Source organism: Neodiprion virginianus, chromosome 7, assembly GCF_021901495.1.
Source record: "Neodiprion virginianus isolate iyNeoVirg1 chromosome 7, iyNeoVirg1.1, whole genome shotgun sequence".
Classification (NCBI taxonomy): Eukaryota; Metazoa; Arthropoda; class Insecta; order Hymenoptera; family Diprionidae; genus Neodiprion; species Neodiprion virginianus.
Window position 1 is genome coordinate 20,092,220 of NC_060883.1, and position 22,990 is coordinate 20,115,209.

A 22,990-nucleotide genomic window follows, 5' to 3' on the forward strand; every position below is an offset into this window, starting at 1 on the left:
ATTTTTACCGCATGGTCGAATTTTTCGATAAATTTTTGCATCATCCGAAATGGTTATCAAAATCGGCGCGTTTCGCCTACTGACGTGAATAAATAAAAGCGGAACGGTGAGGTTTCGTAACTGGATTCGCGTAGCTCACTTCGGGTGGATAATTTTAAAAGAAAAGGAAAAGCTTTTTTTTTTTTTTTTTTTTTTCAAAATAAAAAAGTGACGGTCGAGTGTCGAGTGAATCTTCGGACTGACTTCCCGAATCAATTAGCAGATCGCTAATGAGCGTGGTACACGTGTAAGGACATTAATTAATTATAATGTACACGTCTCGATATACTTCTGAATTCCCATTAGCGTTGAAAATTGGTGGGAACACTTCTCCCCTCGGTTTCCTGGAGGCTATTACCGTTGTCTCCCGAGTTAACGAAGTGCCCACCCCTCGTAACCGACGCCTGTAATTTATTAAAAGAGTTTCGAAAGCCGGTATTCTCGCAACGGCGATATTACAGACACGATTTTAAACGGCGAAATCCACTCGACGATCCCTTCTTCTTCTTCTTCTTCTTCTTCCTCTTCTTGAGAACGAGTGAAAATGGAAAACTGGAGGGTGATAAACAGCCCCAGTTTTGCTACCGCGAACAATTTTATGCAATTTAGTCGTGGTTCGTTTAAATGATTATCAGAAGAATTGAACGGGTTTCGCTGTTCGGAACGACTCATCGAGTAAGTGCCGAGGGTTGATATGCGAAAACGAGTATTCCAGAGAAAGGGGGGAAATTTGCATCTTCGCGAATTTTAAGGGCTTCAAAGAAAGGGGTGCGGAAGAACGGAATTCTCGCTGTTTACACCGGAAAAAATTCTACTTCTGATTAAACAGGGTGGTCACACAACCGGAAAACCTGGAAATGTTAGGAAATTTAAAAGGGGTCATGAAAAACCTGAAATTGTCAGAGGAATTTTAGTTTGGTCATGGAAAAAACTCAAAATATCAGCTTTCTATCGTAGGAATTAGAAACTATTTTTTGAAGCAACGAGTTTACTTATTTTCGTCGAGAAAACAAATTGGCTTAAACGGACTTTTTTTGTACATCATATTTTTCTTCGATTTGAATTGAATTTTAACTGAATATAGAGGCAATAAGCTGAACGATTTAGATTTTAGTAAATTACTAGAACTGGGAAAATTTCAGGGAAAACTAGGTTTCAGGTCATGGAAAATTTTTATTTGGAAATGTGGAATGTTTTTCTGAAAACTTTTTGGCCACCCTGTAATATTATAGATTTCTTAAAAGGGTATATGACAATGCTCCACTTTTTGGAATTTTATAGTTCAACAAACTATTGCTTAGTCCGAATCGAGTCTGTTTTATTCAAATTTATGCTGATCGAGTGTCGTCCGTACATTTTTTCACTAGAACCCAGAAACGGTTCAACCGGTCGACTACAATTTTTTGTATCTTATTATTTTTCAACACTTTTCGTCTTTTTTGCCGCGACAAGAAATTTTTTCATTTACTTTAACCAAAATAGCAACCGTTTGGAATTGAAACTCGATTCATTGTCAAGAAAAAAAAAAATGCACGATTGTTATTTGATTAGCCGAAACACAAAAGAAGAAAGCAAATAGATATATGATAATTGAAAGAAAAATTAAATCCTGACAAAGAGGATAAACCATCCAATGGTTGACATTGTTACAATTGAAAATGCTTTCTGTCTGAATTTATTCCAACAGAAAAAATACGTACCACATTTTCTTGTAATTCCAACAATATTAAAACCGCCCTTGTAACATAAAAAAAAAAAAAAAAACGCAGCGGAGTTGATTCTTCGACCTTCTAGATTAGACCAAGAAATCCACGAACTTCTCCTTCCGACTTTCTCGCAATCACAACCACCAACTTCCTTCCCCTTTCTCTCTCATTCTCTCGTTTTAAAGCGAAGCCGAGCGAGCTGCGCGTTATTTTTCATCCTCTTTTCATGTTCGTTTTTCATTTAGAAACTCATCCAAGAGTGGCTAATTATTGCTGCCAATTTCTAGCTGCGATATTTCCTCTTTGACGTCGACTAATTGGCCACCAGAACCCTGGTCTTGAGACGAGCTCTTGCTTCGCCGAAATGCGAGAGGAGAATTTCTTCTTCAACAATTTTCCCCTGTTCCAGTTTTAAGGGTTTCTGCTACCCGGAATCGGGCAAAAGGTAGAATTACAGAAGAAAAAGAGAGAGAGAGAGAGAGAGAGAGAGAAAGTGTCCGATTGGATTACTGATCAATTGTCAATGTTGGAGAAAATGAAAAAAAAATAAAATAAAATAAAAAAAAAACTCGCAAAAATTTCACCGTTATATTCGGCCTCGGTTGGTTCGTTAATTTGCTTTTTTTTATTTTATATACAATTCAGAATTAGTGTTACATTTTTAATATCGTACGGATAGACCCCTTTAATGGCGGATATACAAAACGGTGCACCTGCCTTAAAAAAATCAATCTCACATCGTTACTATTATTATTATTGTTGTTGTTATTATTATTATTATCATTATTGTTGTTGTTATTATTACCATTATATTACTGTGATCGTTAAATGTTATGATACATCGTTATTTATACATAATTATACATATATAGGCGACAGTAAATCGTCGCATTTCTCATATACATATACATATATATATATATATGTATATGTAAATATATATGAGATATGCATATTATATACATGTTTAGTAAAATAATATCTTTCTTTAGTACAAAATTATCCTCACGATGAATAGATTATATAGAATCATTATACTGCATATATCGATATAGATAGATATTGTACGTTATTTTATGTAGATGTGCAGACGATATAATAACAACGGCTTGGCTGCACAATTTACGCGCACGACGATTGCAGACGAGATCCTCCGATTCGTGGTGCACGGTGTAAAATTCCCATTCGATAATATAGGTACCTATATTACCTGAAGTTGTGTTCAGGAACCATAATAATCGGATTGGGATTTATCTTTCCACCCTTCGTATCCGGTGCGTCTCTCTGCTAAAGGTTTTTCCTTGGTTTCCTCGCTGGCAACGGTGGATCCGAGTTCATGGTACCTTATGGGGTAGGTCAGTTGGTTCCCCTTGTCCCAAGTGAAAAGTTCCTGAAACGTCGAACAAAATTTCATTCGTTGTACTTACCGAAAAATTCTATAAAAATTGACAAGTATCGTGTAAAAAATTTCGCACAATCATTAACTGTTCAGTGTCGATCTAAAGTTATAAATACCGAATGTAAAAATTATAGAATAAAGTTGAGTAAGAGATTGAAAAAGAAACAAGAAAAGAAGCTAATTTCTCTCGGTGATAGAATTCGAAAATATGGTTACCTTATTCCTGTGATTGTAGCCGATCATCGTTGTCTTTCGGAAGGGATTCGTAAACCCGAGGTTTACGTCCAATGACTCGTTCTTGTAGAGATCCAAAGCGAGGCTAAGATTGGTGAAGGACAAGATGAATCATCGATTCTCGAATCTCTAAATTATTCCAAAGCCTTACCCTATCTTGGTTGTTCTCTCGGTGACGCTGTTAACCGCGTAAAGAACACCGCAGACGATGAACATCTCGCCGAAACTGTGATGGTTGACGGTAATGTTCCAAGAATGCTGCGGCCTCATTGTCTGGGCGTTTACCTTCATGACAATCGTGTTGTTCGATGATCGACATGCGTATATCACCCACAGACCTGAGTAGGATATGATCGGTCATTGGTTGAAGAAGGTTTCTTCGATCTTTCTCAAGTGTGTTTGAGGTGAAAAATCATGTCAGCAATTATTTCTTCCTGCCTTTTTGTCAATTCGAACCGGTTTAATCAACGAAGAGGAAATATGGTATTATATATCCTGTAATACAATGGCTACTCATTCTTTCGTCGTCTGCGCTATGCTGTACTTGGCGTATCGTCAGATGCAGGTAAATTAGTTGTTTGGAAAAAGTTTTCCAGTACCCGGGGATAAAAAGAATTTTAAAACTCTTCCGGAGGCACGTCGTGTCTCGACTTGGGTATAATTAAAAAAAGTGAGGGAGGAAGAGAGAGACAGAGAGATTGGAATGGAAAGAAAACAGGAAAATTGACAAACTAGCTAAAACTGACGGGGAAAGTCGTTATACCAGTTTATAATGCCGCATGAATATAAAGTCTGACTCACCGTTGTCGTCGACGTTGAAATCAACGTAATTGTGACTGTAGTTCGGGGTGTACAGAAAGTTTGCACTGTTGTAATCCAGTCCCGGAAGTTCCATCTCTACAGGGTTACTCTGCTTCGATTTATCCGCCGTTATCTCAAACCGCATTATCGTCGATCTTCCTACTGGATGGTAGAAGAACCAACCGTTGAACACCACTTGTGCATTTCCCTGCGGGTTTTCGGTTTCGTTAGATCACGATCAAGTTCTTCATCTTTCCGTGAACGCCGTGAAGCGACGGATCTGACCAGATTCAACCGAATCCAATAACCAAATTGCCCAAGTTCGTAGAACTTGGGTCTTTCAGGAAGTTGGCGGGCCACAAATCGATATGTTTTAATGATTTTACAACAAGATAGTTGTGCAATGAGTATTCATCAAATTATGATATTGAAAGCTCAGATATTCATGCTTTGTTTCAAATCGTTTTAAAATTGTTAAAAAATATATTGGAACACTACGAATATAATAATTTGATGAATACCGTATGCATGGCTGTCTCGCGATTCAATTGGCAAAGAATATGAATTGTTGCGTGGAACACAAGACTGGATTAACCAAAGGGAGAATTCCTGACGGTACCAACGAAACACCGCAAAGCTTCGGGGGCTGAGAGCCGTAATTGTGCAGTAGCGTGGATCGGGGATGAACGAGAAGTAAAGAAGACCTCACCTGGAACTCGTGGGGTAAAACGATCGCTCTGCCAGTGTCCTTCCGGAATATCGTCTTGTTGTTAAACTCGTAGAGATACTTATTTTCCTGATCTTTGGTCACCCAGAACTTTTCACCAGCGGCCTCGGACGTCGGAGACGCATCCCTCATCCAACAACCGTGCAACGTGTCGTCGGTGTATCTGTGGTACACCGGTTTTCCAATCGCATACAATTCGCAGTCTGAAACCGATAATAAATCGCCGAAATTATCTTGGTCCGGGAAATAATATAATTTCCACTTGTGACGCATAATAGATATCGTACCGTGTCGAATAAAATTGAACTTTTACGGCTCGCAATATTTTACTGAACAAAGTTAGTGGGTATACGAGAGTTCTGAACACAGATATTCCTACACTGACACAGTTACTGACGCTTAGTCGAGACGCAAACCCTATTACGGAACGTTCAAGGGTGGGGGATATTACTGATCGACTTTATCGATCCCACGAAATTTTGCCCGATGAGGATTGAAGCTATGGTGAGGCAGAGCAGATTATCAGTAAAGTAAGGCAACAAAGTTATCGGATGATCGATAACATCGGAAAATTAAACTATCCGACGATCGATAAAGTCAATCAGAGTGGGAAGATTCCTTACTCTCAAAGGTTCTAGAAAAGGGTTCGTGTCTTGGCTAAGTGTCGGTAGCTGTGTCGGTGTGGGAACCTGTGTCCAGAACTTTCCTTGTATATCTTCTAAAGTTTAATATAAATTTTATAGACATATTGATCAAGTTGAGTTGGATACAATGAAAGGCTTATTAGCTTGGCTAACGAGCAGAGGTCACGAAGTGGAAGAAACGATTTCAACTAAAAACATTCGACACCGTCATTGGATAAACCGAAGAGACTCGTGTCTCAGCATTTTAGCTAATTGGCATTTGTTCGTGAGAAAAAAATGCTGGAAACTTGTCTTCTTGTGGATGATATAAGACACAAGTTTGGAGTATTTATTTCTCGCTAACAAATACCAATTCAAAATGTCTAAATTGGTTTGTTTGCATAGACCAGCTTGACCATTCCTTGACCTCTCCTTGTAAGTCTGAACCTATTAAATTGTAACTGAAAGTATCTAATGTATAAAATTTAAGTTTCAGAACTGGTCGAATCTCAATTACTAGGACATGATCAGACCACTTTTGTCCCGGTTAATCAAATTTCCTGGTTCCTAAGCAGAAACTGACAGATTTCTCACTCACCCAACACCCTCGATGGGAAGTTCGTGTACCTTATGGGGTAATTGAGCGGTTCTATTTCGTAAAAAGGTGAGCACTTTGCGCAGGGGTCACAGCCGGGTGGCGGAGGGCATAAGTCATCGAGATCCTTCTTGGGAGGTGGTCTCTCGCCGTAAATGGCGATCTGCTCTTTTCCAAGGCTCGACGGTGGTTTTCCATTGGTATCTGACGAGAAGTGATATCGCAAAGTGGAATAATTTCGAGAATGAGAAATCACAAGTACGGTTTTCTAGTAGATAGAGAGAATCGAAGAAGCTCTCCTTTAACGCCGAAGATCGATTTTCCCCGTGCAGACAGAAAAGGAGAGAGAGAGAGAGAGAGAGAGAGAACTGATTACGCGGGAAACCGAGCCGAGATTTCTCAGGAAACGAAATCGTTCATTACTACGGTGTATAAGGCAGTACCCTGAAGCGTTAATTAATTGCTCGGTATATCATTACCCGGGATTATCGTCATCGTTTCGATATTCGTATATAATTCCCCAGGTACACCTGGGATCTCGTAATTTACCGTTGGAATTACCGACGCGGAAGAGAATTATATGAAACGGAATGAAAATAAAAACTAAAATTTTTACTCAGTCGTGTCAATCGTGCAAATGTCTCGCAATTTACTCACCGTAAACAGTCAGGAGACCGCGGGTGATTCCAACTTCATTTTTGACAATGCAATGGTATAAGCTGTGATCCGAACTAGATATCCTCGTGATATTCAACCGCATCCTGGCCTGGGAACGTTCAAGGCTTGATTAAGGATCATGCTGAAGACAGAATGAAACCGCGAAGTAATTCCTACCATGTAGCCGGCTTTCTTGTCCACCATGTCTATCCTGTACTTGTCAGAGTTTTCGAGGAGCTGACCATCCCCGCGTTCCCAGTAGGTCACTGGTTCGGGAAAGGCCTCGATTTCACACTCCAAGTAAGCGATTCCTCCCATCCCGGCACCGACAATCTCATTTCGTATCCGTATAAGCGGCGAAACTGTAATTGCAATTGTAAAAAGTTATTAATGGATTTAAAACCTTGTCAAACTCCTCCAGACTTGGGGTTCCTTCTTTCGGAATGTGACGCAAGTACCAAAGACCAAAGCACCAAATGCACCAAAGAGCCAGCAGTGTTCGGAATTCTCGTAACGAAGTGCAGAAGTGTCGTTAAAAGTTTGCTTCACAATACTATCAAAACAAAAGGAACTGTTTCAGTTTGTTGAATCGTACCCGTCAACGCATTGTAAGTTCGCGTATTCAACTAAAGCTGCAGAGAGTTTCATGCGATGCAAATGAAACTATCGTGTCACTCTCGGAATCTGTACGTCGACTGTAGAAAAGACCCTGACTTCCATATTTACGTGAAAAGGGAAAAATACAATCTACGATGAAGTGCTGCTGCCGTTTCAATGTGACAGGGACGACGAAGTATACAGGGAAGATTATTTTGTCAGGTAATAAATCGGCGGAAACGCGATACGGAGGATTATCCACCTCTCGTAAATTATACACAATTCATCGTTCATTGACTTGCGTGAAGAGACGTGATTCACGACCTGTCGTCGCCGTCTCGGGTAGAATCGATAAGCTAATTTTACACAAGTGTCGCAAATTTCCGTTAGGAAATGTCAGGGTCTACTGCTCAACGTCTGAAGTTCGTTATTACCGAAGAACGTTCCGACCGGTTATGCCAGTAAATGTCGAGTCTCATTGGATCATCTCGTTTCCGCGGGCCGTGTCTAATATGAGGAACGAGCGACGATCGTAAAAGGAGAATTCCACAGTGCTACATGAACATCCTAGCTTTTATTAATTCCGGTACTAGAGATTCCAAGCAGCAAAACAAGTTAAAGTTCAACATGTTTATGATAACGGTTTCCTTGTGCTTTCGCTCGCTCAGAGAATATATAGTGACAGTACCGAATGGACGTTTTAGCCATTAGATTTAGGTTAAACCGAATTGAATCACGAAAAATTAACAAACTTTATTCAATAATCAAATTTCCGAAGTATTTTAAATCCTTGGGACAACAGGTTTCATGTTTATAGTCTTGGATTGAAAGGAGAGAAGGAGAGAAAGAGGAAAGATTATACTCACAGTACACTTCGAGCTTGTACATCTGCTTCGCTCTTGGTGGAATTCCGTTGTCTGCAGTGCACAGGTACTTGCCCATGTGTATCCTGTTGACTACGGTGATATTGAGCGTGTGATCGGTGACCGAAGACACTGGAAAAAGCAGAGAATACAAAGAAAATTGAGAAAATAGAAAAGCGAAAAGACGAAGAGAAGCCCGCGGAAAGTTCGTTCACTCCGACAAAAATCGAATTTTGAACTGCAGTTTCCGTTCCTTACTGGTAAAATGAACATCACGGTGAAAGTTGAGACCTTGTTACAAACTCCTTCGCAAGCACCTACGTGCGTGTGTGTGTGTGTGTTTGAGTGTAAGTGCCTGTGTGTAGCTAGTTGTTGGAGATTCCAGAAAGAGAGACTGCACAACCGCAAGGGTTGTTCGTGAACTTCTCTATGAGATACGTTTCTCCCCTGAGGGTAAGAAACCGAGCGAATCACCCAACTAGCACTATCGGCACGCTGGCTATGCTCTCTTCGAGGCCTATTTTACCCCGATTTCATCTCGTTGCCTCAGCTGCGTTAAAGGCACAGACCATTAACTCCGTATCACAGTATCAGTCATCGTTCAGGAGGCCGATTTTCACCGACAGCCGTCTTGCGACCGCCGCATGCCTCATTTAACCTTTTGGTCTATGGGTCTAACTGAGGCTCCGCGTACTCTCACCGTATCCACCTTCCGGTTTCAACTGACTCTAAATTTCTCCAGTGGATAACTGCAAACGCGTTTCACTTCCAGGAGCAGAAATATAACTTCGGTCGGCTGCTTGGCCAGTAAAATTAATCACGATCCCAGACTGAAATTAGGATTTCCACTTATATAGTTCTTGGCCACAGAAATCATCATTCATGACTCGACGATGAGTATAATACGGCTCGAAGAGGTGCCAAAAGATGTTCAAAGCATCTTGAAGGAGTTGTTTCGTCTCTTTTCCGACAGTCTCTTCAAATTTTGATCAACTTGGAACAACTCCTTGTGAACTGTTGTTCCCGATACGAAGTGGCCGAAGCGTAAACGCAGCGGTTGTGTTACCACAGTACCATTCGCGGGCTTTTAATCTCTTCAATTGCTCGATTCATCACCAAACTCCGACACCAAGTAATTTATGTCCAGAAGTTTCCAACACTTGGCACGCTCTACTGTTTCAAGATTGGTGTTTACGTAGAACAAAGTACATCGATGTGCTCACAACTGGTACCTCTAAACGTTATACCAAAACCTTAAACTGTACTTTATTTCGGTTCCATCACACCTGCTGAAGTTAAACATCGTGCCAACGAGTGGTAAACTTACGTGTCCAATTGCCAAGCTCGATGCTGGTGTCCTTGGACCAGGAAATAACCGGAGGAGGATAGCCGCTGGCAGGACAACGTAATCGGACGTTTGACCCTTCGGCGACGGGGATGACCTGGTAGGACTTGGCCTCACCTGAAACAGAGGATCAATTTTTCTCTCAGCCTTGAGTGTGCCGTTGGGATTGGCTTTTTTCAAGATGCTCGCTGCATTAGGTGCATGCGAAGATCGACGCTTCGTGCTTCGGCAACAAACTTGAACCACTCGGAGCAGGGAGTGATAATTATTATTCTCCAGCAGCAGGAGTAGGAGCCGAGAAGCGTGACAATGACGCACTTCCGTGCTCGAATAACAAACAACGTACTTGCATAGCATCCTGCAAACTATGTCTCGGAAAATCGCTACGAGTTTAAGCTTTCAAGAGGCTGTTTCTGCGAGTACTGCAGTGTTGGTGTACGTATAATTTACTACACCTTGCGTGCGGAATTGTATCTGGGAAAATGAATAATTGAAACACCGGCGCCATATAATGTATAAGCTTTTCACTGGTTCGCTCTTTCATCCCTTTGATGAAATCACACACACGGGCATACCGGAAAGACGGTTTCACGAAGATGCGATGTATACTATGCGTTATATTTATATCCGTCAACCCCTTCTTTGCCACACCCGTTCAATTTGTCCCGGATGGTGCTTCATTCATATTTTATTAACATTCTTTTGGTAGGATTTTAGTTTAAGAATTCAGTGATATACTTTAAACATTCCTTAATATGTCTGAAAAGTTGAAATTCGGAAAACATAAGACTGAATTGTTTTAAAATAATCATTAAGACTATTCAATTATGGAAAAGTGAGCATTCAATGAAAAATTAGTCCGGGCTGTTATCGAATGATTAACAATCCAGTCGGAGATAGTCTCAGCTTATACAAACAGCTGTTCGAAAAAATGTTACGTGCTGCAAAATAAAAGAATTAACGATCTTCGATCACATTGTAAACTAATTCGCTACGTGGAGATTTTTTCGTACAAATCTATGCACGAGCGAAATGCAATAACTTAGATTTTCATGTAAACTTTCTTCATTGAATCTGCGTTTCAAGAATTGATTTACCATTGTTGAGAAATTTTCATTACGTAATAAAATTCAATAACGTCAACTTGAGTTATAATTCACATTTCACATCTTGAGATGATAATTTCCGTTTCATTCGCCAACACGTCATTTACATATGTGTATTACTTATGTAAAATATATCTTAACCAAACTTTAACGCAGCATAGGATTCTCTTGGGATCTATAGAGAATCGCGAATAACGTAACATTATGTAGATTCTCGCAGTATTTAATGGCAAGGGTAGGTTGGCCGAGTCATTGCAGAGTTGAGGAATGAGTTTCGTATATGAATTTCAAATATTATCACGAGACCGAAAAGTGGGAAGAGGAAGAGAGAGAGAGAGAGAGAGTGAAAGAGCAAGGGAAAGAGAAAGAGACAGGGAGCAGAGTCAGTTCCAAGACCGCGCGAGTCCCGGACCAAAAGCCCGAGGGATACGCCGGTAGTGGAATTCAATTAAAATGAAAAGCTGAAGAGGGAAGATTGAACGAGCGCTCAACCGAATGGATATCAACTCCGTGCTACGCTGCGGTCTGAAAACCAAAGCTCGAAGCTTTTGTTCCACCCCCTCCCTCCCCCCCCCCCCTTCTTTTAATTTGTCGGTAAAAATAAACAGATACTCGAGTCAATAGGCCGGTTTGTAAAACGATTGCGATTAAAACGTCCGAAACTCATTAAGAAGAGAGTACACGAAACAAGTATTAAAAAAAAAGAAAATAATAAATAAGAAAAAGTAAATAAAAAAAGAATCAGCGATGAAAAGAAAAGGATTTTGAATTTGAAATTCAAAACCAAAGGCAACGAAATTTGACGAAACGATAGAAAAAGGCATAGGGACAAGTTCACATTGATTGTCGTTATAGCTTCCGACGGAACGTGACTTCGTGATGTATTTCAACGACGCGACGGCGAAAACTGTGAGAGAATCCGAGGCGGGGAAGAGAAAGAGGGAAAGTTAGTTAGCGCCGGAGGGAAATTATTCGTTTCAGAGCTTTCAGGTTATGCCTGCCTGTCTGCCTGCCTGCCTGTCTGTCTGTCTGTCTATACGGCTGGCTTGTCGCGAGAGCTACACGAAGCTAATCTCGGCATCGAATATCGAGTCGAGGCATCAAAGTTAGCTGTATAACCTGATACGGAGTACAACGTGGGCACCGATCGTTGGTCCAAGCAATAAAATCCGCCTCAATTACGCCACACTTTGCAGGAAATAATTGAAAAGAAAAAAACGATGGTACGAAGCTTATTTTTTAGATTCCATACTTTATTTTTACATGTTTTTCCCACTCGAACTCTTGGTGAAAAAACGTACTCGACAGAAATTCGTCTTTTTTCGACGTTGATTATTCGTTTATCTTTTTTTTTTTTTTTTTTTCATTGCAGGACTTTTACGAGCAGCGTTATTGCCAAACGATACGAGACGATGTATTTGCCACTATAAATGATGCATCGCTTTTTAACCCTGCGGTTCGGTGACGATCGTAAAAATCAATCATTTTCATTGCAGCTACCGGTGATAACAATCGACACGCTAATTCTTCGGAGCTGTTCGTGCTTTCGCTTAAAGGGAAAGTAACAAATCAAATACAGACAAAGAAAAAAAAATAAAAAAAAAAAAAATTATACGGCGTCTAATTTATGCCGGTTGTTTATAAAATATTTCTCTGACGTTGTAGAAAATCTTTATTAAAAAATCGTTCGTTTACCGCATAAATGAGGTGAGTACAAAAGAAAATTGAAGAAAGGGAGGGGAAAAGAGGCAGAGATGAAATAAAGGACGCCGAGAACTTGAACCGGTTGAATTTAGAGCTAATCGATTTGGACGCCACTTATTGAAACTCATTGTCGGCTTCCTCGGTAGAAAAGCTCTCTTATTCACGATGTATCAGCACTTCTTTGTTGCAGGAACGTTTTTCTCCGACAGCTAATATAATTCTTACAAAATGTGAAAAATAATTCGCGTTAAAAATATTTCACGTTTCAAATTTGTGCGGAAAACGTTTTGTATAATCAGCCTGATAAAAACAACTAGTTCCATAAAAAATGTCGACATTACGCAGAACTATCATTTACACTGAAATAGTATTGTAAATTGTTAAAAACTATCGAGGTCAGGATGATCTTTCAACGATGATCTACAGTGACGATATTTCTAGTGAAAAGAAAGTTGTACTTTTCTTTTCGCAATCATTATATAATTGTATTGTAGTCGTAAAAAATGCCGTCGTTGTAAATACACCACTTTCCACGGTTTTCGAGATCGTGACGTGACTCGTTGTTGGAAAATTTCACGCACCGAGCTGTTAATCGGTCCTCGAGGCGCGCGAGAGTAATCAAATTAGAAAACCATTTCCACGGAATGAAATTAACCAGCTTTTGCTCCGATGTATGCACAGTTTTCACGATGAATACATGCCGATTTTTTCCGCATATTTAAATTTCTGCAATTCGCGATAATTCGCCAGTTTTAATTTGCCTTCAATAGTTTTTTCCCTCTTCTAGCTATCGCAAACACGAGTGAAGTTCTCGCGTTCGTAATATCGATTTCACAGAATCACGTACGTTTCTAGAGAATTTTTTTTTTTTTTTCACCTTTCGTTAAAACGCCAGCGATTGGAATTCGTGCAGAAAGTTTCGCTCACTGTGTGAAATTTGAAAGAAAAAAACGCGGGAATATTTTTTCGCGAATTCATATCCCGATTGTACTTTTTTCTTTTCTTCTTTAGCTCGAACGATATTATTGAAAATGATTAAGAGCGTTCGTAATATAAAGATTTCACAGAATCATCGGTATAAAAACGTCTTCAGAGGAAAACTTTTTGGCCTCTCTTATTTGTTGAAATTCAAGCGAAGATATTTGGGGGAAAAAGTTTCCGCACCCTGAAGATTCTGGACGAAAACACTGCAGCCTGATTGAGTATTCAAAATCAATTCACCCTCACCCAATCAACTTTTGATTTTCGTAACGCTTGAACAAACCTCGGAGAATAAACGGGGGAATGTTTATCCGCTCCTTCTTCTTTTCCTGTTTGATTATGCCGTATTGACACGGTTCGCTAGTCTATCTACAGCTTCAATCCACTCAGACACGGTTATATTCACGTCTAGACATGTCGCCCTGCAATATTCATCCACTGGCTGATAGAGCTGCAGGGATTAAATAAAAATGCGAAAAAGGGGATGAAGGTGTGCGAAAAGTATGTGCGAGTATATTAACGTAAAAATAAGTAATTCCTCCAAATTATGATATTGATAATTTTGAATGAAAACGAATTTTTATAGAAAAAAAAAAGGTAGGGGTGGGACGGGGATGAAGTTTCGAATTTAAAAGCTCCGAAAGCGACTAATTCCGAATTATTTGGTGGTAAAATTTGAAGTAGAGAGATCAAACTTTCACGAAACAACAAAGTTTCGAATGGTCGGAAAACCGACGGTTCAAAGTTCCGAAATGCAAAATTTCGAAAATTCAATATAACGCAAAGTTCCGATAGAGTAAAATTACGAAAAATAAATTTTTGATGGAGTGAAATTCCAAAAATTACAATATACTCATACAGCGTAGCTTACTCAATTATTGGGTGTAGAAAATGAGAAAATACGAAATCAGAATTACCAGGATTTCGAACGTAAAAATATCGAAAATTCAAAACAAAGAAAGATCAAAGTGGTGAAATTTCATCGAGTCAGAAATTCACAGAACAGAAAATCTTCGATCATTCGGAATTTCGATGTTTCAGATTTTTATATTCTCTCATTTTTGTACTTTCGGAACTTTCGAAATCGTTGAAGTTACGCCCTTTTGGTATTTTGCGCTTTCTGAACTTTGAACTTCCGGAACTTTAAGCGCCGGGTTTCGTACCACTCGAAGCTTTGATGTTCCGTCAAAGTTTGATTTTCTTACTTTAACTTTCGCCGCGAAGAAATTCGGAATTTGGCGCTTTCGAAACATTACATACATTTTTTCTATATAATACATTATACATGAATACCGCGTTTCAGGCTTGGAACTACAATATTCTCATAACCTGTGCGCATTAACTTCATGAAAAGCTCGTCAAGCGAATGCGAGAGCAATGACGGTATTAGAAATGTAAAGCGAAGTGATGGAAGAATTAAGCCCGGAGTGGAGGATTCTGCGGAGGCGATTTAAATCCCTCGTGAAAATAAGACTAAGAGGACGATATTCCATTAAATAATCGGAAGCGGGGATCAGACAGTTTCAAAGCGCGACAAAATTTCCATTATTTTAAATAATCATCCGATAAAAAGACTGCAGCTGATCTGTCGTTAATCTCAGCGTGACGAAAAATATCCTCTTGAAGATTGTTTTCTTTTATTTTTTTTTTTTTTTTATTCACAACCACTCTTCGAAATCGTTGCAACGTGCCACTTTGTGCGCTTACCTAAAGTTCAAGGGTGATTAAATTATCTCGCGGTGTTTAATATCGCCTCGATTATAATCCACCCTCTCAAGTTTAAACGGATCATCGAACCTCTTCGAGGTTAATATCGTCCTCCGTTACACTCCTTAATTAAATAGTTTACAATTTGCAGCCCAGATCACCGACGGTGAGTTATGAAATTATCAATTGGCTAGCTTAAAATCTATGCATAATTTTTTTGATAATTTAATTACTATATTTGATAAGTTAAATAAATTTTATGGAAGTTTTGTGACCCTCAAGATTTCTGCATCTGCACTTTTAAACGTTTGGTTAATGTCAACGTGCAAATTATAACTCTGAGACAAAAATGTTCAGAGAGTTTTTTTGCACGTTAGTGAATTCTTTAGTTGCACATTTTTTCATAAACAAAAATATTCCCACTCAATTGAAAGAGTTTCATTGGAATTTTAATACTTTGGATTGCGGTACACTTTAAACTATAACTTTAGGTGAAACGTTTCGAGGAGCATTTTTGTTGCTCTTTTAATTCTCTGAATACGCATATTTTTTTTCGTTTGTTATACGATTTCTACATCTAAAAACAATAATTCTGTTGATAATAATAAAGTGGGATTGAGCCTGTTGTATTTTTATCAAAAAATACTAAATTCGACAAATTTGTATTTGAGATCGAAGAAAATAAAAAACGAAAGCAAAATGTTCCTATAAGAAAAGTGAAAAAATGCAATTTGAAAGAACTTTGAATACGGTAGCAAGAAAGAAAAAAATTCGCACTTAGAGAATTGAAAGAGAAAAAAAAATGCTCGTTGAAATATTTTTCCTAGAGTTATGGTTTGAGGTTTACTGCGATTCAAGGTATTGAAATTGTAACGAAACCCCTTAAATTGAGTCGACATTTTTTTTTTTTTTGGGGGGGGGGGGGATACGCATCCAGAGAATCTAATAACGTGCAAAAAAACTCCTGGAACCTTTTTGTCTCGGTAATATAGTTTGCACGTTAGCGTTGATCAAACGTTCAAAAATGCAGATGCAAAAATTTTAAGGATCATGGGATTTTTAAACTGGGATGATTTTTTTTTTTTAACCTAAAAAAAACCTAGTATTGAGATTATAACCAAGCGAGGTTATACATCGATTTTTCATTTGAAATCTCATCAAAATTGCTGAAAACAAGCGATCGGTTTCATTTTGGAAAATCTAATATTTAACGATACCAAATAACGTAATAAAAAAGTGTTTTATTGAGATTGTAGGGATAGTTTGTTGAATTAATATAAATAGAAAAATCTACATGTAAGCTCGTCTTTTTAAACATTCAAGTATTTTCTATACTTGCGAATTTCAAAAAAAAAAAAAAAAAAAACGAAAAAAAAAATCATCGTCGTAGTTTACCGTTAAATTGATAAAAATCGAAACTTTTGTTTCTTTTTTCATAAAAAGTTAATCAAACTCTTGACTCGCCAAACCCGTGTGAAAATGGGTTTTCAAATTCGAAATACAGACAAAAGTTGACACTGAATAAACATCATTATAAAATACAAGTGCGTTGCACTTACCCAAAATTGATGGCGGTATCAGTAGTCTACCGCTGTCTGTACCGTTGGCTAATTTCACGTGGTAGGCAGTAACTCCCGGGTTTCCATTCGACCCTGCCTTTCCCTTCGGACCTCGCGGTCCGGTATCACCTGAAAATTGAATCGAAACTTTGAAGAAGAGTGAATTTCTCCTAATATCTAATCAGGTTTCATCCAACTCTTGAGGTGATTATCATCGTTCCAAAAAGTTTAATCTTTTTTTCACACTTCATACGGAGCCGAAAATATAACACAAAGATTAGCGCGAATGACTCGAAGAATTTAGCTCAACCGTTTCCAGACGCTGCAGTTAGGGGTAAATTTAATCCTTGAAGTATAACGTATAACATGGCAGGGTTGAACGCGATGTCGGCATGATTGGAAGATCGTTACCATTCAATTACCGCCAAGTTTAATCATCCGTAAGGTATCGAAGGATAACCGGCAGAGCCAACCTTATAGTCATTGAGTATCAATAATCGAAGGGAAAATTGGAAATTTCAAAGCTGTCCGTGGCTGGAAATTTTACAAGACAACGAAGATGTAACGAAGTCAAGAATATATAATGTACATTTATTATTTTCACAGTGTTGAAAACTGTCTATTCGACGTTTACAGCGCATGATACTCAATTTTTTTATTTTTATCCATTATTTACCATAAATGATTAACATAATTCTGGGTACGAAATGATAATGTTTATTTTTTTTTTTTTTTTTATTAGATTAAAACAAAAAATCTAATACGCTTTATCGATCATGATTACTCGTACAATATTTTCCTGCAACTGTCGCGATAACTTGATGTTTTTCCGTGACGAAAAGTAACGTTCAATTAACAAATAACAATTTAACGTTGCAATAAGTAAAAAATTTACCTACAACTATATTTATCGATTGTGGTAAAAAAATGAAAATATTTAAGGACCGAGCGGTAACCGGAACTAAAAATTTCCCTCAGTGTAATAATTGTACTAGAATTTTCTCTAGTAACTGTAAAAACAAAACAAAAAAAAAAAAAATAAATTAAATTTCACTCGGTGCATCGATCTTCCTTCTTCCGTCGTTCGTTCGCGTGAGAACGTGTGACAAGGATAAAAAAAAAAAAAGAAAACAAAAAGAAGTAAATGAATTACAAATAAGTGGATAGGGAAAAAATGTGAGAAATGTGAAGTAGCGGGACGCATTCGGTCGGAATAAACGCATTTCGACTTACACCGCGGAGCTGATAGAGTAGCTGACATAATTCCGCTGTACCAGCGTTCCGTGAAATAGATATATATATATATATATATGTACACAGAGACGACTGCAGTTGCAACAGCAAATTCGCGTCATCATCTTTCTTTCCTTATATAAAGGAATTGAAATCGCTGGCGTATCAGATCGTATAAACTCCCAGATGCAAGCGGTGTATCGAGGTTTGTATATAAATATATTATATATTGTATGTTGAACGTGTACGATATATATATTTAGGCGATTTTTCTTCGCAAACAGTGTCGTATAGAATACTGTATGGAATCCGGATTTATATCCCCATAAAAACGTAGCAAACCGAAAAGAATACCGGCAGTCTCGCAGAATCGAGGAATTTCATCCCTTGAATATTGGTCTCAAAATAGTAGAAAGAAAAGGAAGGAAAAAGAAGAAAAAAAAATGCAAGAAAGAAAGAAAACAGAAACGGGGAAAAAGAATGAAGAATGTAGCAAGCAGCTGATCGTGGAAATAAGAATTACGTTATGAAATCTGGAATGAATTAGGTGAAAACGTTAATTTGAGAGAACATGACGGAAAAAAAAAAAAAAAAAAAAAAATGAATTCTGTGATTTCAATTGCTGCATCGATAATATTATTGTTCCCAGTGATAGCGTATAAAATTGAATTGTAAGAACTAGTATTTCGAAACACTAATTTGATGCTAAATATAAACTGATTCTTCCTTTCGACATTTCTTGTAATACTCAATGTTTTTTTTTTTTTTTTTCGTATACGGTAAAATTTTTTCGAAATGTAAAGGTAAATAAAACGTTGAAATATATGAAAGTGAAAGATAATTCTCGTTACAGAGTTTTCAATAATGCGATAATTTGTTTTACAGAATTTTAAAATATAGAAAGTCGAAGCACGGATAAAATCAAAATGCAAAAAGGTGTAGATTATGGAAAATTGAAAACATGTTTTATTTTTTCTTCAATACTTATTCTGATTTTCTACACTTCATTTTTCACATTATGATTTTTCAACGCAATTCGAACCTTCGACATTTGAAAATCTACAAAAATACGTTGTCGCGTTTTTGTTAATTCCATGCTAAGATGTGGATCCCCATATTTACTAATATTTCTAAATTCTTATCCCTGACCAACTGGCGGCAACCATTTTCGGTTGAAAATTTTGATCCTCGTAAAATACAAAAATCCTGAAATTCTTAGGCTTTCGAATCTATCACCGTTTGCAAAAAACACACTGACTAATTTTATCTGCACATTGTCGAGTCGAACTCTTGTATTCAAATTTTCAGTCCTAATTAAAGTCTTTGAATAAAAAAAGGCAAGATCCAACGTGTTTTTTGTGTGTTCAAAATTCGGAAATTTTGCTGATCGATCCTTACTCACCTTTAGGTCCTGGAGGTCCCCGAGGTCCCGGAGGTCCTTGATCTCCCGGTCTTCCTGTACAGCAGATAAAAAGGAATGAAAAATAAGTAAATAGTATCATTTGGTTGACTAAAGTTTTTTTATTTCATCGACTAAAACATTGTTGAAACGGTCTGAAAATTTTCGAAAAATTCTCAAGACTTCTATTTTCCACTTGGAACATTTCTAAATCGCGGTTTCACTATGAAGTTAATGAAAAAAGTCGAACGTGCCAAAGAAACAGAGAAAAATCGCTCCGTAATTTAACCGGTCTATAAACATTCCAAGTGTAAGATAAAAGTTTTGAGAATTTTTCGAAAATTCACAAACGATTCAAACAATTTTTTAGCTAACCAAAAAAATTGAAAATGTTGGAAACAAAAAAAAAATGGGACAAAATCGGCCCGTCTTGGGCCTGGTTTTGAAATGTTTGGAATAAAAGATACGGTTTCTGAGAATTTTTTGATAATTTTAAAAAAGGTCGTTATCAAAATCACGTTGAATATTTATAAATAATTGAGCAGTTGAATCAAAAATGTGAAAAAATTCAGGGCAGTGTTTCAGAGTTGGGAGAATCGGAGAAAAAAAGTTGTTAAACAAAATCAGAAATGATGAGGGTCAGACCCTCGGTCGGGTTCGCATGAAATTCCGTAGACATAAAGTGGAGGGGAAAATTCGGGGATTAATCGCGCGGCGTGTTCGAGGGTGGTTTATGAGTGGCGCCGTCCTGATTGCAGGGGGTATTCCATCGGCGGATTATCACCACTGCAGCATCCTGCAAGCCCCAGGGCTAAGTGCGCGAGTATGGGAAAGTAATTACGAAACAACAACGCCGCGCAACGCTCCTCGATCCAGCCCTCCACCCCATTTCGGTAAACCTGCACCCTTGCCTGCAGAATGTGTACATACCGGCTCCTGTGACCCACAAAAGGACTCTCCATTGTCGGAGCCGTGATTAAATACCCGCGCGAAGTGGATTTCCTCCGTCCTAACGCGAGTACCTACCGCAGATGTCATTACAGTTGACGAGGTGAACAATATCACCGTTTTCCACAAACACCTCTCTCTCTCTACCTTTGTGTTTGTTACACCAGCCGAGACGAGTGGTGACCAGCCTTGATGAAACGTGTGATTCGCTTACATTTTTAAAGATATACAAGCCAAATATGCTCAAGACTTAGATTCAGCGAATCGAACCACATAAAAATCATGATTTAACTATTAATACAGCTCTATGGAATTTATTTTATCACAATAACTGCATTTTTTTTGCTATTTTTCGCAATTTTCAGGGTTTTTTTTTGCCATTTACTTAAATTTTTAAAGACTTGTGGTTGAATAAACTTCAGATTTGGATATAGCGGACCAAAATACATAAAAATCATACTTGGTCTATGGTTCCATAAATTTTTTTCTCACCGAAACTGCTAATTTTTGGCGATTTTTATGGTTTTTTGCAATTTACTCAAAATTTTGAGGGTGTACGGGCAAAATTGACTTCAGATTCGGATTCAGCGCGTCAAAATACGTAAAGATAGGTAGGTCCGGTCAAAGGTACAGACCACTTTTTTTTTTGTAGGCCGGTGATATTGTTGGAATTACAAAAAACGAGGTACGTCGAACCATTTTGCGCTATCGTCGATCCTGTTTTGGTAATTGCAACGCAAAATCAGTTTCTGAGGTTCACTCTACTTTTTTAGTTAAATAAGACGACAACGTCAATTCATTCTTGCACACGCATTAAATTTTCGCAACAGTTGCGAGAAAATCTAGCAACAGTGATCGTAATGAGAAAGAACAGTAACGGATAATAGACTTTCCGGTAACAGCTGGAAAACTAATTCTCATTTTCTACCTAGAACTATATTTTATCGATTTTGGTAAAAAATGAAAATAGTTAAGAACCGAGCGGTAACCGGATCTAAAAATTTCTCTCATTCCACGCATTGAGAATACGTCCAATGAATATATTCATGATAAATCTGAAACTCAAGACCAAAGAACAGAGAAATATGAAAGGGGTGAAATTTGGCGAATCCAGAAATTCGGTGAATTAAAAATCTTGGATCATTCCGAAATTCGGGTTGCTCTGATGTTTAGATTTTCGAACCATTCGAAATTCTGACGTTTGGTCAAGGTTCGATTTATTTACTTCAAACTTCGCCAGGAAATAATTCGGAATTTCGCGCTTCCGGATCTTTTCAAATTCGGAATTTCAACCCCACCTCCTGCCAAGACCGTCACTTGACAGATGGTCCTTACATTTCAGTCGTCGAGCAGAGCTGCGGCGGCGTACATCCTTAGAAATTTGAAAATTCGTTGACCCTGCAGAGCTTAGGTGAAATACGATGGCAGAGTTGGTGAAATAGGTGGCTGGATGCGGACTGGTGAGGAATAGAAGGGCTGGAGGTATCCTGATCCGCGTAATTTTCCCCCAGATCTCGTTTTACGTTTCTCCTTCTCGCTCTCCCTCTCTCTCTCTCTCTCTCTCTCTCTCTCCTCTCAAATGAAACGCTTCCAATATTTCACAGCGCGTGCAGATTCGATTCGCGATAAAACGCGTATAAGGCACTCTGTGCTTGATGGGAAAAAGAAGCGCGGAGACGAAGGATAAGGATGTGAATAAATAAAAAATCGAATCAAATAAATAAATTTTCTCTCCAACAAAGCGAGTATTCCATTTCTATGGGTATATATACTCTCGGGATAAATTCCTCAGCATCGATTCGAATATACTGCTGCGTTTATTATTACCGAACTACTCGCGAATGCTCGACAAATAGATGTATGATACGATATTCTTAAGCTCTGAATTATAAAGCACAACGGAACTCTTATTCGTCGCATAGAAAATAGGTCAGGCTAATAAAAACGGTCGCTGAAAATTTTTGTTTATATCAGTCTAAGAGCGAAATGCGAGATTTACGAGATTCTTATTTTTCCATCTCAATTTTTCCGTCCGGAATCGTGACAGAATGAAGACTGATTGCACGGAGCGAAGTGTTCCGTACAGTGCTTCGATTCCTTGGTATAATTTTATTTTTTTTATTTTTTTTTTTTGTGAAGATATATCCTCCGACGGAAACCTTTCTCACCAATTTGGGCTAAATTCCTTAAGAATTAATGGAAAATAAACCTGACAAGGTTAGTAATACCTGATAAACGAATAGTGAAAATTGTACGATATGTATGAAGAATTGTAAAATAAATATTTATTGACTTATTTATTTATTTTATTTTTTTAATTGCCTTCTAGTGAACTCAGTGGAACGTTTTTTCCAGTTCTTTGAAGCGTTCGTTAAATTTCACTCGTAATCGAATATGAGTTACCTTATTGATTGGATTGATATTTATTTACCACCTAATGAATATTCTGGATTTAAAAGTTTCAAAATTGAGTAATCCGAATTTCAGAGAAAAATAGAAATGTGATTGCCACCAAGAAAGCTTGAATCAGATACCGTCGAGGTGCGAAATGTCTGTTTAGCGTCTTTTTCGTCGAGGAAAAAGTTATGAATCACGTCACACGGACGAGCGCTGAGTAAAGATAAATCAGGTGTCGAGTATTTTTTCAAGTGCGTATGAATTTGTTATGAGATTTGGCGAATCGCGTTATCGATCGAATATAAATGTAGAAAAGAGAGAGAGGTTCAATTTGACGGAGCAGCCTTTAACCGGGAGAAATTTTTTTCAC

General features: G+C 38.1%; 1 protein-coding gene across 1 annotated transcript in view; it reads right to left on the reverse strand.

Annotated features, from left to right (window-relative positions):
- Positions 1 to 2,338: 2,338 nt before the first annotated feature.
- Positions 2,339 to 22,990, reverse strand: part of LOC124308727 (uncharacterized) — a 39,673-nt gene continuing 19,021 nt past the window's right edge. The window contains exons 4-15 of the mRNA XM_046771707.1: positions 19,279 to 19,332; positions 16,644 to 16,772; positions 9,569 to 9,703; positions 8,245 to 8,373; positions 6,959 to 7,143; positions 6,782 to 6,890; positions 6,128 to 6,328; positions 4,889 to 5,109; positions 4,180 to 4,387; positions 3,530 to 3,716; positions 3,361 to 3,463; positions 2,339 to 3,135 (exon numbers count right to left, since the gene is read on the reverse strand). Of these exons, the coding sequence (XP_046627663.1) occupies positions 2,968 to 3,135; positions 3,361 to 3,463; positions 3,530 to 3,716; positions 4,180 to 4,387; positions 4,889 to 5,109; positions 6,128 to 6,328; positions 6,782 to 6,890; positions 6,959 to 7,143; positions 8,245 to 8,373; positions 9,569 to 9,703; positions 16,644 to 16,772; positions 19,279 to 19,332 (1,829 nt within the window). The 3' untranslated portion in view covers positions 2,339 to 2,967. The remainder of the gene's footprint in view (positions 3,136 to 3,360; positions 3,464 to 3,529; positions 3,717 to 4,179; positions 4,388 to 4,888; positions 5,110 to 6,127; positions 6,329 to 6,781; positions 6,891 to 6,958; positions 7,144 to 8,244; positions 8,374 to 9,568; positions 9,704 to 16,643; positions 16,773 to 19,278; positions 19,333 to 22,990) is intronic.